The sequence below is a fragment of the Plecotus auritus genome, assembly GCF_963455305.1.
Source record: "Plecotus auritus genome assembly, chromosome: 3".
In the NCBI taxonomy this organism is placed as follows: domain Eukaryota; kingdom Metazoa; phylum Chordata; class Mammalia; order Chiroptera; family Vespertilionidae; genus Plecotus; species Plecotus auritus.
The window spans coordinates 86893967-86910805 of record NC_137772.1 but is presented as its reverse complement, the minus strand read 5'-3'; the positions used below and the strand labels follow the sequence as shown (position 1 = coordinate 86910805).

At 39.2% G+C, this 16839-nt stretch overlaps 1 protein-coding gene across 3 annotated transcripts in view; it reads right to left on the bottom strand.

Annotated features, from left to right (window-relative positions):
• NAA16 (N-alpha-acetyltransferase 16, NatA auxiliary subunit) overlaps positions 1–16839 on the bottom strand; it is an 85726-nt gene that overhangs the window by 21887 nt on the left and 47000 nt on the right. For all 3 annotated transcript variants that reach the window (XR_013960091.1, XM_080659385.1, XM_080659386.1), the window contains 3 exons: positions 11435–11507; positions 7995–8164; positions 7498–7650 (listed from right to left, as the gene is read on the bottom strand). Coding sequence is in view for 2 of the 3 variants with exons in the window: in XM_080659385.1 (XP_080515511.1) it covers positions 7498–7650; positions 7995–8164; positions 11435–11507 (396 nt within the window). In the remaining variant the exon portion in view is untranslated. The remainder of the gene's footprint in view (positions 1–7497; positions 7651–7994; positions 8165–11434; positions 11508–16839) is intronic.

Here is a 16839-nt window from a genome sequence, read left to right as displayed (position 1 = left end):
GACCCTGCTTTATCAGGAAGGACGTCCAGAATGACGTCCGGTCTATCTGGTCTAATTAGCATATTACCCTTTTATTAGTATACATTTATGATCTGGAAGACCTCTGCTGTCTTGTTTACTGAGTTGATACCCAGGCATACCAGCCTTATAACAAAGACTGAATTAAAGAGAAGATCTACGTGTTCCTTCCTTGGCAGGTCCAAAAGGCCAGGAAATAGTTGTGTTGGAAGCACTGGGGATTAGAGGTGAGCTAGGAACACAGATGTGTACAGCGATCTGTAGTGGAAGTTTTGTATTTTAGTAATCCTGTTTCCATTTTGGTACAGTTGGAATGTGTTAGATGAAATGTGAGGCTCTTGTTCAATCTGAAAGTCCCATCACCCCACCCCTTTTTTTTACTTAAACATTGTTATGATGACTTACAAGGAAGTTTTTCTTTATGAGTTAATGTTGATTCCAGTTAAAACTGTTCATATCTGCTTTATAACATTTACTGTACTAACCCTTCTTCAAGTTGGGGCGGGAGGGGTAACACAATTTAATTATGTCGTAAAATAAGTCTTAGTGAAAAACGAAAGTTCTTTAGTAAAAAAAAAAAAAAAAAAGAATCAACCAATGTATAAATAAGTGGAACACATCAGTGTTTCTCTCTATATTTTCTTCTCTAAAAATCAATCAATAAAAATATATATATACAGTATAGCCCAGCTGGTGTTGGTCAGTGGTTGAGCATTGACCTATGAACCAGGAGGTCACAGTTTGATTCCTGGTCAAAACAAGTTCTCCATACATACCCAGGTTGCAGGCTTGATCCCCAACAATGGCATGCAGGAGGCAGCTGATCAATGATTCTATCTCATCATTGATGTTTCTATCCTCTCTCTCCCTTTCCCTTCCTCTCTGAAATCAATAAAAATATACTTAAAAATTAAATAAAAATAAATAAAAGAGGACTCCAGATTTCTAAAGCTGAGTTTTTAAGGGCCAAACTTTTATTTCAACTATTTCAGATAGCAATCCTATGAAGAATTGCCTATCTTCTGCCTATTAAGCAAAAGCTACTTAACCTTTCTTTGCTTACTCAGGATCACTATTATGTACATCCACTAGAGGCCCGGCGCATGGAATTCATGCACAGGTACGGTCCCTAGGCCTGGCCTGCGATCAGGGCCATCTTCCCCAGCTGGACCTGCCCCCCACCACCACCCACCCCCAGTTCCCTGTTCGCCATTGGGCAATCGGAGCCTGCCAGCCGGGGAAAGGGACCAAGAGGTGGCGATTGCGCCTCATAGTGACTGGAGCAGTTATTCTGGTCATTCTGCTGTTAGGGTCAATTCGCATATTACCCTTTTATTATATAGGATTATTGTCAAATCTGTCAGTAATAGGTCCAAGCCTGCTTTTCAGTTTCCCAGTCTCCTCCCTCCATGTTAGGCTTAGGAAATCAGTTGTCACTTTTTGGTACCCATGTATCTACTTCTAACAGCATCTTCTGTTCTATGCCAACTTTTCTCCTATGAGCTGACTAAACCAAATAATGGAACTTGTTAAAATATTTGTTAATTCAGGCACAACGTGAATTCTGAGAACAATGTAATGTAAGACATAAAGCACCTAGTTTCAGTGCAGGGCACTAGAGTGTTGTCACATTTTTGAAGTTATTTCAAATATTATTTTATGTGACCCCAGGAAGAAGGCAAGGGTACATTTACATAAATAATTTCAATCTTCAGTTCTTTAGCATACCCATTTTGTGTTATCAGTTCAATTTTCAGAATTCTTATTAAAAGTATAAAAACTAGTCGGAGAAAGATAAATACCACATGATCTCACTCATATTTGGGATATAATGATCAACATAATTTGATGAACAAAAATAGATCCAGAGACAAATGGCAGGGGAGGTGGTGGTGGGGGTTAGAGAGCAACCAAAGGACTTGTATGCATGCATATTAGCATAACCAATGGACACAGACACGGGGGAGTGGGGGCTTGCTAGGGTGGGAATGGTTGGGGTGGGGGGGTTATTGGGGAAAAAAGAGACATATGTAAAACTTAAGATAATAAAAAAAATATTCACAATACTAAAATGAAAGTATAAAAACTGTTTAACTTTAGGTGAATGAAAGTATGAGTGCATTTTATTTTTTCTTTATAGTTACATATATTTTCCATTCCTTAATGACAAACTATGTTTATAAGAAATTTAATTATATTTCATTTCAAAAACTTTACCAATTAGAACTATACAACTTTGCATCAACAACTCTATAAAAACTCTAAACTGTAAAACATCTGCAAGAAGGAAATATGAGCACTTTACTCACTTATTAGCAAACAGATGCAAACTGATTATTCAAGGTTGTTAGCAGTTCTCCTGTAGCTTACTATGTTATCTACCATAGGTGACGGATATGTCTAGCCTATGACCAGTATGGATGAACTGAACAAGCTCTCCATATAGCATAGCTAGATTTTAGTGATTACTCTCAAACAGCCAACCTTTTCCCTTCTTTCTCATTCCCCTGACTTTTTCAGACACATCCTCTCCTAACCTTCAAAATTGTGGTAAATGGAAAGGGCATTGAAAAATTTGAGCTCTAGCAATATTTACTATGTGACTAAAGATGATTGAAGTAACCTCTTCAGAGGCCCAATCACAGTGCTATAAAATGTGAGACAAACACATAATAAAGTGCTACATGAACATAAACAGCATTACTATTTTCCTAATTTTTTCTCCTAATACTCATCATTCTTTTTTTTTTTTAATATATTTTATTGATATTTTACAGAGAGGAAGGGAGAGGGATAGAGAGCCAGAAACATCGATGAGAGAGAAACATCGATCAGCTGCCTCCTGCACACCTCCCACTGGGGATGTGCCCGCAACCAAGGTACATGCCCTTGACCGGAATCGAACCCGGGACCCTTCAGTCCGCAGGCCGACGCTCTTTCCACCGAGCCAAACCGGTTTCGGCACTCATCATTCTTGCTAATACCTTTCCCCAACATTTCATCTGCCACTTTACATCTGCTATTGATCCCATGGCTTCTGAGTTTTAGAAATATTAGTCACTAAAGTTTCTGCTCCTACAACACAATCCTAAAACCTAGGTTTTGGAGTCAGAGACACCTAAGCTAGAATCCTGGCTCCAAATAAATGAGTAACTGGGTGATCTCCAGATGGCATAGTACCTGACCTCTCTAAATTATTTATTGTAATATGAGGGTAATTATAGCACAGGATTAAGATTAAATAACATCATATACACTGAGTGGCCAGATTATTATGATCTCTGAATGCATAATAATCTGGCCACTCAGTGTATATCCTATATAATAAAAGGCTAATATGCAAATTGTCCCCTCGACCAGGAGTTCAACTAGCAGGCAGGCCGGCCAACCGCCCATGTCCCCTCCCCCTGGCCAGGCTGGCTGGACCCCCACCCATACATGATTTCATGCACCGGGCCTCTAGTATATATACTAGAGGCCCGGTGCACGAAGTTCGTGCATGGGGGGTGTGTGTCCCTCAGCCCAGCCTTCACCCTCTCCAATCTGGGACCCCTTGAGGGATGTCCAACTGCCCATTTAGGCCCGATCCCGGTAGGATTGGGCCTAAATGGGCAGTCGGACATCCCTCTAACAATCCAGGACTGCTGGCTCCCAACTGCTCGCCTGCCTGCTTTCCTGATTGCCCCTAACCACTCCCCAGCCAGCCTGATTGATACCTAACTGCTCCCCTGCCAGCCTGTTTGCCCCTAACTACCCTCCCCTGCATGCCTGGTCACCCCTAACTGTCCTCCCCTGCAGGCCTGGTACCCCCCAACTGCCCTCCCCTGCAGGCCTGGGTCCCCCCCAACTGCCCTTCCCTGCAGGCCCGGTCGCCCCCAACTTCCCTCCTTTGCCAGCCTGGTCACCCCTAACTGCCCTCCCCTGCAGGCTTGATCGCCCCCAACTGCCCTCCCTTGCAGGCCTGGTCCCTCCCAACTGCCCTCCCTGCTGGCCTGATCGCCCACAACTGCCCTCCCCTGCTGGCCATCTTGTGGAAGCCATCTTGTGTCCACATGCAGGCAGTCATCTTTGACCACATGGGGGCAGCCATTTTGTGTTGGAGTGATGGTCAATTTGCATATTATTCTTTTATTAGATAGGATAGAGGCCTGGTGCACAGGTGGGGGCTCCCTTAGGGCATGGGGTGGCCTGGGCGAGGGGCCTGTGGTGGTTTGCAGGCTAGCCACGCCCCCTGGCAACCCAAGCGGAGGCCCTGGTATCTGGGATTTATTTATCTTCTATAATTGAAACTTTATAGCCTTAAGCGGAGGCCTGGGCCGGCCAGGGTGTGCAGAAAGCTTGGCTTCCTCCATTGCCCAGGGAAACCCAAGCCTCCTGCTCTCTCCGTGGCCGCAGCCATCTTGGTTGGGTTAATTTGCATACGCGCTCCTGACTGGCTGGTGGGCGTGGCTTGTGGGTGTAGTGGAAGTATGGTCAATTTGCATATTGCTCTTTTATTAGAAAGGATACACACACACACACACACACACACACACACACACACACTGAGTGGCCAGATTATTATGCGTTCAGAGATCATAATAATCTGGCCACTCAGTGTATATAAAGTACTTAGCTCAGTGCTTAATAATTGTTAGTTATTTTTCTATTTCTTCTTACAAATGGAACACCAATTATAGCATTATTCTAAATATCAGAAAGTAAAAGTCAGGCAAGTTTAGATGAAAAAAACCCTTTTTACGATGAGAAAGAAACAAAAAATGGTCTATAGGCAGTGGCCCTAATGAAAAATTAGATGACACACATTTAATTTTCATTGAAGGCCATACATATACACCATTTGTTGTTTCTTTCTCATCCTAAAAATATACACGTTAGATATTTAATAGACATACACCTCATATATGTGTGTATATATAAAAAGCATACCGTCTGTCAATACCTAATGTCATACTTAAATTTCTTAAATTTGATGTGTACAAAATGGTATCTTATGTTTTCCTGATTACTGATGAAGATTTCTATGACATCTTCTTACAAGTAGTTCAACTTTCATAATAAAAATTCAAGCTATTCTGTGGCTTCTAAATTACAAGGGGTTTCCATTAACAATGAGTCACAACTAGATGCTAATTAACATTTAAGGTAGGTGGTACAGTGGTATAGCAGCCATACATTAGCATCACAAAGCACAGTGGTAACTTATGTTCACCCTAAATAGCTTACCTGTAAACAATAATGCCCTCCACTTTGTATCTAATGTGCACTTAGAAATATAAATTATTTATTTCAACAAATCTTAAAGATTGAAAATCAAACTTGCAACAACAGTTTCCTCACTATGCCTTAATGTTACATTCAATATGTGTTATATAACCATTTCAGTGAATTACTTGGGAGTTCATTATTAATTATTTTTTTCATTATATGGGTTTGAAATATGTTCTCCATTTCTATGGTTTATCTCTCACTTCACTTATGGTTATTCAGTTATACATTATCTTGAATTTTAATATAGTCAAGCATATCAATTTACGCTTATACTTTATGCTTTTGGTGTCTTAAGAAATGTTTCCTACCTCCAGCCCTAATGATAAACTTGCCCTTTATTCTAAAGGTTTCAAAAATTTGTTTTTTATACTTAGATATTTAATCCATCTGGAACTGCTTTTTGTGCAGTGTAAGATAAGGATATTATTTTTTTTTCCAATACAAATAATTGTTCCAGCAATATCTTTTCATCTCTGGTTTTTAAAGCATCTCTGGTTATGTACCAAGTTTCCAAATACATGGGAATGCGTTCCTGAGCTTTCTATTCTGTTCCATTTGTCTACATATATATATACCTATAATAATAAAAGTGTAATATGCTAATTAGACTAGATGTCCTTCTGGACGACCTTCCAGATGAAGCCAGGGCTGCGAGGGAAGTCTGAGTCCTGGGTGCCTGCTGGCGGCTGGAGGGAAGCCCAGGTCCCGGGTGCCAGAGGGAAGCAGGTGCCAGCAGCTGGGGGAAGGAAGGCCTACTCTTGCATGAATTTCGTGCATCGGGCCTTTAAAATATATCTATATCCATATCCATATCCATATCCATATCCATATCCATATCTATATCTATATCTATATACTGAGTGGCCATATTATTATGATATCTGAACGCTTAATAATCCGGCCACTCAGTGTGTGTGTGTGTGTGTGTGTGTGTGTGTGTGTGTGTATTAGAGGCCTGGTGCATGAATTCGTGCATGGGTGGGGTCCAGCCAGCCCTGCCAGGGGGAGGGGACATGAGTGGTTGGGCGGCCTGCCTGCTGGTCGAACTCCTGGTCGAGGGGACAATTTTCATATTAGCCTTTTATTATATAGGATATATACTGAGTGGCCAGATTATTATGTGTTCAGAGATCATAATAATCTGGCCACTCAGTATATATATACATATATATATATATATATATATATATATATATATATATAGAGAGAGAGAGAGAGAGAGAGAGAGAGAGAGAGAGAGAGATCTATATATCTATATATCTATATATCTCTCTCTATATATATATACTCTTTTTTATCTTGTTGTTGTTAATCCTCACCCAAGGATATTTTTAGGAAGAGTGGAAGAGAGAGGGAAAGACAGAGAGAAACATCAATGTGAAAGTGACACATCTATTGGTTGCCTCCTGCTCGCACCCAATCAGGGCCTGGGCCAGGGAGGAGCCTGCAATCAAGGTACATGCCCTTGACTGGAATCAAACCTGGGACTCTTTTAGTCTGCAGGCTGATAATCTATCCACTGAGCCAAACTGGCTACAGCTCTACTTATCTTAGTTCTACACAGAATTCTATGAGCAATTCTCAAGTAAGACACTGGAAAAATTAAACAGCAGTAACAAATTTATAGTGAGACAAAAGAATTGTAAATAGAATATTACACACATTCACTTAAGTATGGCATATTGCTTATTTTTGTATAAAGTTATGTTACTTCTGCTAATGCTTTTTTATTTTTAATCCTCACCCAAGGATATGTTTCTACTGATTTTATAGAGAGAGAGAGAGGAAGAGAAAGAGAGGAAAAAGGAAACAACAAACAAAAAAATCTACATAAGAGAAACACCAATCGGTTGCCTCCCATACACTCCCTGACTGGGGATCAAACTCAAAACCTAAGTATGTTCCCATGTTCCATGACTGGGAATCGAACCCGCAACCTTTTGGTGTAAGGAAGGATGCTCTAATCAACTGAGCCACCCAGCCAGGGCTGCTCCTACTATTGTTTTTTAACCATTCCCCACCAGAAGCACATGTACACACATACACACTCAACCTCCTCTGTAAGAAACCATACTTAGGATACGAGCTAAATGAGATTTGAAAAAATAACAAAAAATGAATTCTCAAGAACTTTAGTGGCAAACTTCAAAAATCACCACAGAACTGAAGTTTAATTTTACTAACTCATAATTGCATGCTATTTCCTACCCTTGTGAACTTGGAGCACATTTCCTCTGCTTCTCTTATCATATTTGCTCGAAGCATATATTTTGCACATTTGGAATTTATGAATCTATCAGCCGTGTCTAAAGACTGTGCTTCATCCATCCACTTTGCAGCTTCTTTGAGATTACCTATATGCTTTAAGATATTAAAATATTACAGAAATTATAGTTTATGATTAAGAGAATATGGATACAATACAAATAACAATGGTTTAGAAAAACAAATTATAAATTTGGTGCCATTTTTGTAAAATTTATCTAGAAATCTTTAGATAAATTAAAATTCACACTCACTAAGAGCTGAATCAAATGATTAACACTGAGTCTAAAAATATGCAACCTAAAACTCTTTAGGATTATTAGAGCATTAGAAATAGATTATCAGGGTTCCATAAAAGTTATTTCTACACAAAAATAACTCCAAGAGTTCTTAAGTGGCTAAATTCTTCAATTATTCATAAAACATGTCTAGGATTTTACCTTGTAAATTTTTGCTTTCATATAGAATAATTCTATTAGAGTTGGAGTACTAGCAATTGCAGCATTAATATAATCCAGAGCCAAAGAATATTGCCCAAGTTTATCAAAGTGCTGTGCCAGGAAATATTGAACCCAGAGTAGTGTTGTTGGGAGTTCCTTCTCCCCATTCTCTGCAATCAAACAAACATAAAATTATTACAGGGAAGAAGGCAAAGTAAAGAATAAAGGTTATCAGATACTTTCTCTCCCCCAAAGCATAATGAAATTAATAATTATTATAATAATAAACAGTAAAAACCCAGCAAGATAACCAATTTCAACAGAAAGAGGTATGACTTCCTGCCATCAAGTTCAAAAAGTAGCAGCCAAGCAAAGAAATAAGATACTAGTTTCATAGGCTTCTAACCCCACCCTCACTCCAAAGAAAGTCCTGAAGAAAGAAGGTAAATCAATCTAACTATGAAATCTCAAGGCTGGGAGCGTAAGACAGCAGATCCAGGAAAAGTCAAGGAAAATAGTTTGGAGAAAAATGTCCCTAACTACCACTGCAAGATTTCCACAAAGGCAAGAACTGCTAGGGCTTAACATTGTCTAAGCTTCAACACTAAATCAGGGAAACCCAAAGTTGAAGAGTATGAAGAAGACTAGAGGCCCAGTGCATGAAATTCGTGCACCGATAGGGTCCCTAGGCCTGGCGGGCAATCAGGGCCGATCAGGACCTTCTAGCTCAGGGGTGGGCAAACTTTTTGACTTGAGGGCCACAATGGGTTCTTAAACTGGACCAGAGGGCCAGAACAAAAGCATGGATGGAGTGTTTATGTGAACTAATATAAATTCAAAGTAAAGGAGCGGAGGGGAGAGCAAGAGAACCCTCTGCTCTTTCGGCTCCGCGGGCTGGATAGAACAGCCGAACGGGCTGTAGTTTGCCCACGGCTGTTCTAGCTGCTGGCCAGGGCCTTCCTTAGTTCCGCGCCACCCCCTGGTGGTAAGCGAATGACATAGCGAGCGGTTGAACTCCCGAGGGGACACTTTGCATATCAGCCTTTTATATATATAGATACTTTACTGACAAGGTAGAAATAACCCTATGTGACAACAACACTCACATACAATCAGCTGTTACCCATCCTGTATCTTCAAGCTACAATAGAATAGATAAAGAAATAAACAGCAAGCTCTCAAAATAGATTATAGAAGTGGCTAAATTAAATTATACAGGTATAAAATGAGGAAGAAAGAATGAAAAAGAGAATTTACCCATACTACATCAGAAAAACTCAGGTCATCTGGACTAGCTACCAAATAAAACAACAACATGCAAACGCACAAATTACTATAAATTAAAACACAAATAATAAAGGCAAAGAGCCCAGCATTTATCTTGTTCCTCCTCCATAAACTATAGTTCAGAGGGACTGAATATTTGATGAGGAGTTCTTTGTAAGATTTCTAACTAATAAATACAGAAGAAATGATTTGAATGAAATAAAGGATTGGGGCAAAGATTCTCAGTGGCTGCTGAAACCATTAGGTGAGAGGCCGATGAGGAATGCTTTAATGGGCAGATCAGGCTGAAACTGTCTGAACCCTGACCAACCTTAACATCACAAAGAGACAAACAGAGTATCTTCTGTCTCAAGTTGTGATATAATAGGAAGTACAATGCATCACATATGAAGTACTCAAATGGAACCTGATTCTAATCAAGCCTGTAAATTTAACTATAAGTTTACAAGAAATATGGATGATAGCAAAATATATTAAGTGATACCATGAGAAAGCAAATCAGCCAAATCCAGAATATGGGACATTCCACAAGGCAAATAACCTTTCAACAAATAACATTTTTTTTTAAAGGGAGTGGAGGACATTACTTAAGATTAAAAGAGTATCAGAGGCGCCCTGACCGGTTTGGCTCAGTGGATAGAGCATCAGCCTGCGGACTCAAGGGTCCCAGGTTTGATTCCGGTCAAGGGCGTGTACCTTGGTTGCGGGCACATCCCCAGTGGGGGGTGTGCAAGAGGCAGCTGATCGATGTTTCTCTCTCATCGATGTTTCTCTCTGTCCCTCTCCCTTCCTCTCTGTAAAAAATCAATAAAATATATTTAAAAAAAAAAAAAGAATATCAGAGGCATAAAAATCAAGTGTGAACTTTAGTGGGATCCAGATTGCAACAAACAAATTATACAAAGACTTAAGGTAATCAGGGAAATTTGCATGTACACAGGGTGTTAGATATTATGGTATGAGAATTAATTTTGTGTTAGACAGAACTGTGGTTACATCTTCTGTTAAGTGTTTTAAACAGCTAGTGATGTATACTAAAGTAATGAAAGGTAAAAACAGTATGTCTGCTTTAAAAATATTCCAGGAAAAGAAGTAGACAGAAGGTACTTCAAATAAGACTAGCAAAATGTTCACAGCAGAAGCTGGGTGATGGGGACACAAGAGTTCATTATTCTATTTACTTCTGTGTCTGTTATATGGAATTTGTTTCAAACTAACAAAAACAAAGGAGCAATGACATATAAAAGACACAAAGAAACCAGACTAAAGTTACCATCTGCATCACTGAAAGCAATCTAGAGTGTTTTCTGAAGTTGCCTTGATTTACATATGCCCCTACAAACAGAAAAACAAAGAACCAAATTTTATAGAATTTAAAGTAAAAAACAAACAAAAAGGAGAGAGTAGGGATTCAGTAATAACGAATTTCAATAAAACTAACTGGCCCTAACCGGTTTGGCTCAGTGGATAGAGCGTCGGCCTGCGAACTGAAAGGTCCCAGGTTCGATTCCGGTCAAGGGCATTTACCTTGGTTGCAGGCACATCCCCAGTAGGAGGTGTGCAGGAGGCAGCTGATAGATGTTTCTCTCCCATCGATGTTTCTAACTCTCTATCCCTCCCCCTTCCTCTCTGTAAAAAATCAATAAAAAACAAACAACCTGCCGAAACCGGTTTGGCTCAGTGGATAGAGCGTCGGCCTGCGGACTGAAGGGTCCCGGGTTCGATTCCGGTCAAGGGCATGTACCTTGGTTGCGGGCACATCCCCAGTAGGAGGTGTGCAGGAGGCAGCTGATCGATGTTTCTCTCTCATCGATGTTTCTAGCTCTCTATCCCTCTCCCTTCCTCTCTGTAAAATATCAATAAAATATATTAAAAAAAAAAAAAAAAAAAACCTAACTGCATCATCTCTGGCAAGCCACTCAGTCTCTCAAGTCTGTTTACTTGTGTTAAAATAGGGTTAACTCCCACATCACATTATGGAAAACTTTAATTAAATAAAATTGAAGTGCTCTTTGTATTTTATTCACTAATTCAAAAACTTTTCAGTAAATAGCTATCATGTACATAATAAGCATAAGATAGTTTTAGTGTAAATGATTAAATATGGATTGAAATGATTAATCAAATTCCAGTTGAATCTAATTTAAACTTACCATAAGGGCTAAAAAAGTCACATGTTTTAAGAGAGACTTCATAATTAGTAACAAGCTCCTGGATCACAGATATCTGTTAAAGAAACATAGTTTTAAATATTTCATTAAAGGTATTTATATTTATTGTAAATTAAATTAGATTTGGAAACAATATACAGCTTATTTCAAAATTAAAAATTAACTAAGCTACTAAAGTATCTGCTCTTCCCCACTTCCTATGTGGGGAAAAGTGAGAAAAAAAACACATACACACAGAAAACACACCGATCTCTTAATTAATAATAAAAGAGAATCTCATTAATTTCTCATCTCAATAAGTAGTTTCAGGTTTTGAAGGACAAACTATTATTAGTTATTACAAAACCTTTATTCCCCCAATAAACACATCTGTATAATTTATTACTAAGTTAATTTATTTGCTTTTTGCTTCTCACTGTTTTACAATAGAGTTGTAGGCTATTATATATTCAAATTTTCTAAAATGTCACTCATCATAAAAAAGTCAAATAAAATTGATCTAAACTATACAGTGAGTTGATGGAAAAAGAGGTTAAGTAAACTATATGTCTAAGCTACCACTGTTTTTAGTGATCACTTTAATAAACAGATTTGAATTTCAATGCTACTCAGGTAGAACAAAAATATTATAAACTGCACTATAAATGTTTTATGTCCTGAAAGTGCCAAATGAAAAGTTACATGAATTAGAAGTGGCAGTAGACACTAAAGGTACCTACTGGTTTTAAATGCCTATTGATGTTAACTATTTAGAATAAGTTGGAAAATAACCATCTTATTTGTGAACTCAAAAAAAAACCCCAAAAAACCAAAGGTCAAAAGTAAAGGAATTTCCACAGCAACTGTACCTTTTTTTACAACAAAGTTATGTGTGCATACTTTCTGTCTGACTTATATAGTATACTAGAGGCCCAATGAAATTCGTGCAAGAGTAGGCCGCCTTTCCCCCAGCTGCTGACACCAGCTTCCCTCTGGCACCCGAGACCCGGGCTTCCCTCGAAGCCCCAGCTTCATCCAGAAGGTCGTCCGGAATCCAGAAGGTCGTCTGGAAGGACGTCTGGACTAATTAGCATATTACGCTTTTATTATTATAGATATGGTTTGGGGATTGTAAAGTTTTGTGTAATGAAATCTGTTACAATGTCAAAAAAAAAAAGTGAAGGAAAACCATTAAAACTTTTAATAGTATCTGACCAATATGGTATTATTTTGATAATTCGAAAGTTTTCTAATTTCATAAAGTGGGATGCTCCTAATACTACCAGAAAAAAAGAATATAACAGGCAAGGTAACAATAACAATAATAAGGCATTAATTGTCACAAGTGCTTTTAACATGCAAAGGAAAATTAAAATTAGCTGAAAGTAAAAAATGGAAGAAACAGAATTTAACCCAAGCAACAAGGCTCCAGAGGTTAGCTCTTAACTACTCTGTTATATTGGTCACCGATGTCCCCAGCCTACTTACTACTAAAGGGCAATTCTTGACTCACAGTTACATTGACTAGAAACCAATAACTCAAAATGGATTGAGAACCTAAATATAAGACCTACAACAACAAAACTCTTAGGGGAAAATAAAACAGGACAAAAAAGCTTCCCAACATTGGATTTGGCGATGCTTTCTTGTATATGACATCAAAGATATTGATAACAAAACAAAACAATACAAAAATAGACCAATTAAACTTCATGAAAATTTTGTGCATCAAACGAGTCTCTACCCACAGAGTAAAAAGGCAACCCACAGAATGGGAGAAAATATTTGCAAATCATATATCTCAGTGGTCAGCAAACTGCGGCTCACAAGCCACATGCGGCTCGCGAGCCGCTGTTTGCCACTATTGACTAATGAGTTTGCCGACCACTGCCTTAGGGAAAAACACTTAAAAAACATTTTAATAATGTACTAATGTCTTTAATCTGAAGTCAAAACTTCTAGGTAAGGGTAATGCCTTATGCAGTGGTCGGCAAACTCATTAGTCAACAGAGCGGCAAACCGCGGCTAGCCGCATGTGGCTCGTGAGCACAGCTTGCCAACCACTGATATACCTAATAAAAGATTACTATCCAGAATATACAGAGAACTCATAAATACAAACAAAAAAACCAATCTGATTTAAAAAATGGGACAGGTACTTGAATAGACATTCTTCCAGAAATGACATATAAATAACCCATAAGCACATGAATAATCATTATAGAAATGCAAATAAAAACTACAATGAAATACAACTTCACACCCAGGAGGAATGGTTAAAACAAAACAAAACAAAAAACTGAAAACAACTTGATGAGGATGTTAAGAAATTGGAACCCTTGTGCACTGTTGGTAGGAATGTAAAATAATATAATTATTATGGAAAACATTATGGCAGTACCTCAAAAAATTAAAAACAGAATTACAAAATGACCCAGCAATTCTATTTCTGAGTATATACATCCAAAAAAAGCAGGGTCTAGAAGAGATATTTGTACATCCATGTTCATAAAAGTATTCACAATAACCAAAACGTGGAAGCAACCCAAGTATCTATCAATGAATGAATAAATAAGCAAAATGTGGTATGTACATAACATGGGATATTTTCAGCCTTAAAAAGGAAAGTTTGCAATATTCTAAACATGAATGAACCTTGAGAACATTATGCTAAGTGAAATAAGCCAGTTACTATATGATCTCACTTATATGAGCTACCTAACCCTACTCAAAATCATAGAAAGCATAATAATGGTTGTCAGGGGCTGGGAGGAGGGAAAAATAGAAAGTTATTGTTTAACAGGTATTGAATGTCAATTCTACAAATGAAAACAAATACAGGGATAGATTATGGTGATGGTTGCACAAAAATGTGAATGTACTTACTACCACTGAACTATACACTTCAATGGTTAATAGTAAATTTTATGCTAAGTATATTTCACTACAATAATTTAAAAACAACTACTCATGGTTCTTAAAGTGTGGTTCTGATCGTTAATGTCATCAACAGTAGCATCACCTGGTAATCTGTTAGAGATGCAAATTATTGGACCAAACCCCAGATTTACAGGATCAGAAACTCTGGGCCCAGCAGTAACCTGTTTTTAGGAAGCCCTCCAATTAGTTCGACTTCACACTAGAATTTGAAATCTGATAAAAATATTTCAAAAAGATTATAAAGCAAAATTAAAAGTAATAGACATGTTTGCCCTGGTCAGTATGGCTCAGTGGTAAGGGCATTGGCCGGCACACTGAAGAGTCTTGTTTGGGTTTAATTCCCAGTTACTGGCATGTACTGGGTTGCAGGTTCGATCCCTAGTCCAGGTTGGGCACATGCAGGAAGCAACCAATCAATGTGTCTCTCACCTCTCTTTCTCTTTCTTTCTCTTTCTCTTCTCTCTCTCTCTCTCTCTCTCTCTCTCTCTCTCTCTCTCTCTCTCTCTCTCTAAATCAATGGAAAAATTATCATTGGGTGAGGATTAGCAACAACATAAAAGACAACATTTTAAACCCACAATGGTCAATACCACTCTATCTATCTCACTTAGAATATCTGTAACTTAAACAACTTTCTAGCCTTAGAAATTTATTACTCAAATTGTTTAATTTATAGAGCCATATACACTGAGTAGCCAGATTATTATGATCTCTGAACGCATAATAATCTGGCCACTCAGTGTATCTTTTCATGAACTTACAATGCCATCTACTGGCAGTTGCAAAAATTGCAGTTACAGCCAGTTTTAAATATGGGCATATAAACTTTGCCTCTCCAGGGTGAAACATTTTTAGTCAATTCAATAATAAAACAAAGTACAACAAAACATACTGAAGTTACATATAATTCTTCATAAAGGAGTATAAACACTACTGAGTAAAATCTTCAGTTTCAGAACTTCAAAATAATATTTGAGAAAAAAAATCGAGTGAATGAAAAGCCCAAATGAAATCTCCTAAATGAAAAAAATTGCAAAGAACACTGACTCCTTGGTTCATTAGGTGTATTTCTTGAATCTAAAAAATTTATATCAGAGATTCCAAAATAGCAGCAGAATAAGTGGAAGCTACAATGACCCATTCCCAGGACCAAACTGGGATTACAACTAAAATACAGAAAAACCATCCTGAATAATCAACTGATGGAAAGTGAAGACCACATGGAGACTGGCAGAAAGGGCGGCGGCGCAAAAGGGCTGGCTGGTCTCCCACAGACAGCAGCTGAAGTTTGAGGGATATCTTAGCTGTGGGGGTTCCCACTGAGAACTCTGGGGTCTAAACCCTAAGCTGGACCCCCCCAGAAGAAAGCACCATCAGAACTGAGAAAGGTGCTCACAGAACATTTGGCTGTGAAAAGCAGCAGTTTCTGTCTGCCAGGTAGGGCCAGCTGGAAATGCAGGCACCCTCTTAAAGAGCCAACACATAAAATTTCGTGTGCAGCCACTCACCTGGGACTCTGGCAGAGGGAAGGCAGAGTGGACTGGAGCTGTGTGAGCAGAAGCAAGGGTTTGGCGCTCTGGGGTTAGATCTCAGAAGACAGACACCCCAGTTTCCTAAGTCACTCCCCCACACCGTGGAGGACATCATTCTCCCGAGGCTGACCTTTGCTATGTAGGCAGTTTTTGCCTGAAGGAAAGGCAATTGCCCCACCCTAAGAGAAAACCCATTACCCCACCCTGTGGAGTTTCTGAGGCCCATTAAGAGATTGAGAATAACAATCAGTCTGCAAGCAAAAGCAACTGCCTCATCCTGTTGGAAAACCATCATTCAGAATCGCCTGAATCTGGCTCAATGGAAATCCTATAAATATAGAGAATTAAAGAAATAAGCACATTGAAACTGGTAGGGACAGAGGTACTAAAAGGACTGGTCTGACACCCACAGGTGGCGTGTTTATAACCAGGAAGGGATATCTTTGGCTGAGGAGGCCTCTGTGAGGAGCAAGGGGTCCTAGCCTACACCAGGCCCCAGCCCAGGATTTAAGTGCCTGGAAGAGAAGTCCCCAAAACTTTCGACTGTAAAAACCAGTGGAAATTGTTGCGGAGTGACACAGAGGATGCTGTAGTCCAAGGCATTCCTCTTATAAGGCCTGAACATGGACTTACTCAGAATCACTCCCTCTGAGCTCCAGCAGTGGGGCAGCAGTTTGAGGGTATCCAGGGACATATGGGCAGAAGCTGAGCTATCTGGCATCAGGGCAGGAACTCAGGGGCAGCCTTCTCCCAGACAAAAGTGCTGAGACCTCCCCTACAGAGAGCTGACTAGCTGGCGCCATGTCTCAGTCTCCATTAACCTAGCCCAGTGGTTGGCAAACTGCGGCTCTGTTGACTATGAGTTTGCCGACCACTGACCTAGCCCCTACTGTTAACTCCACCCTGGTGATTCTCTGAGATCCCACCACACCCAAT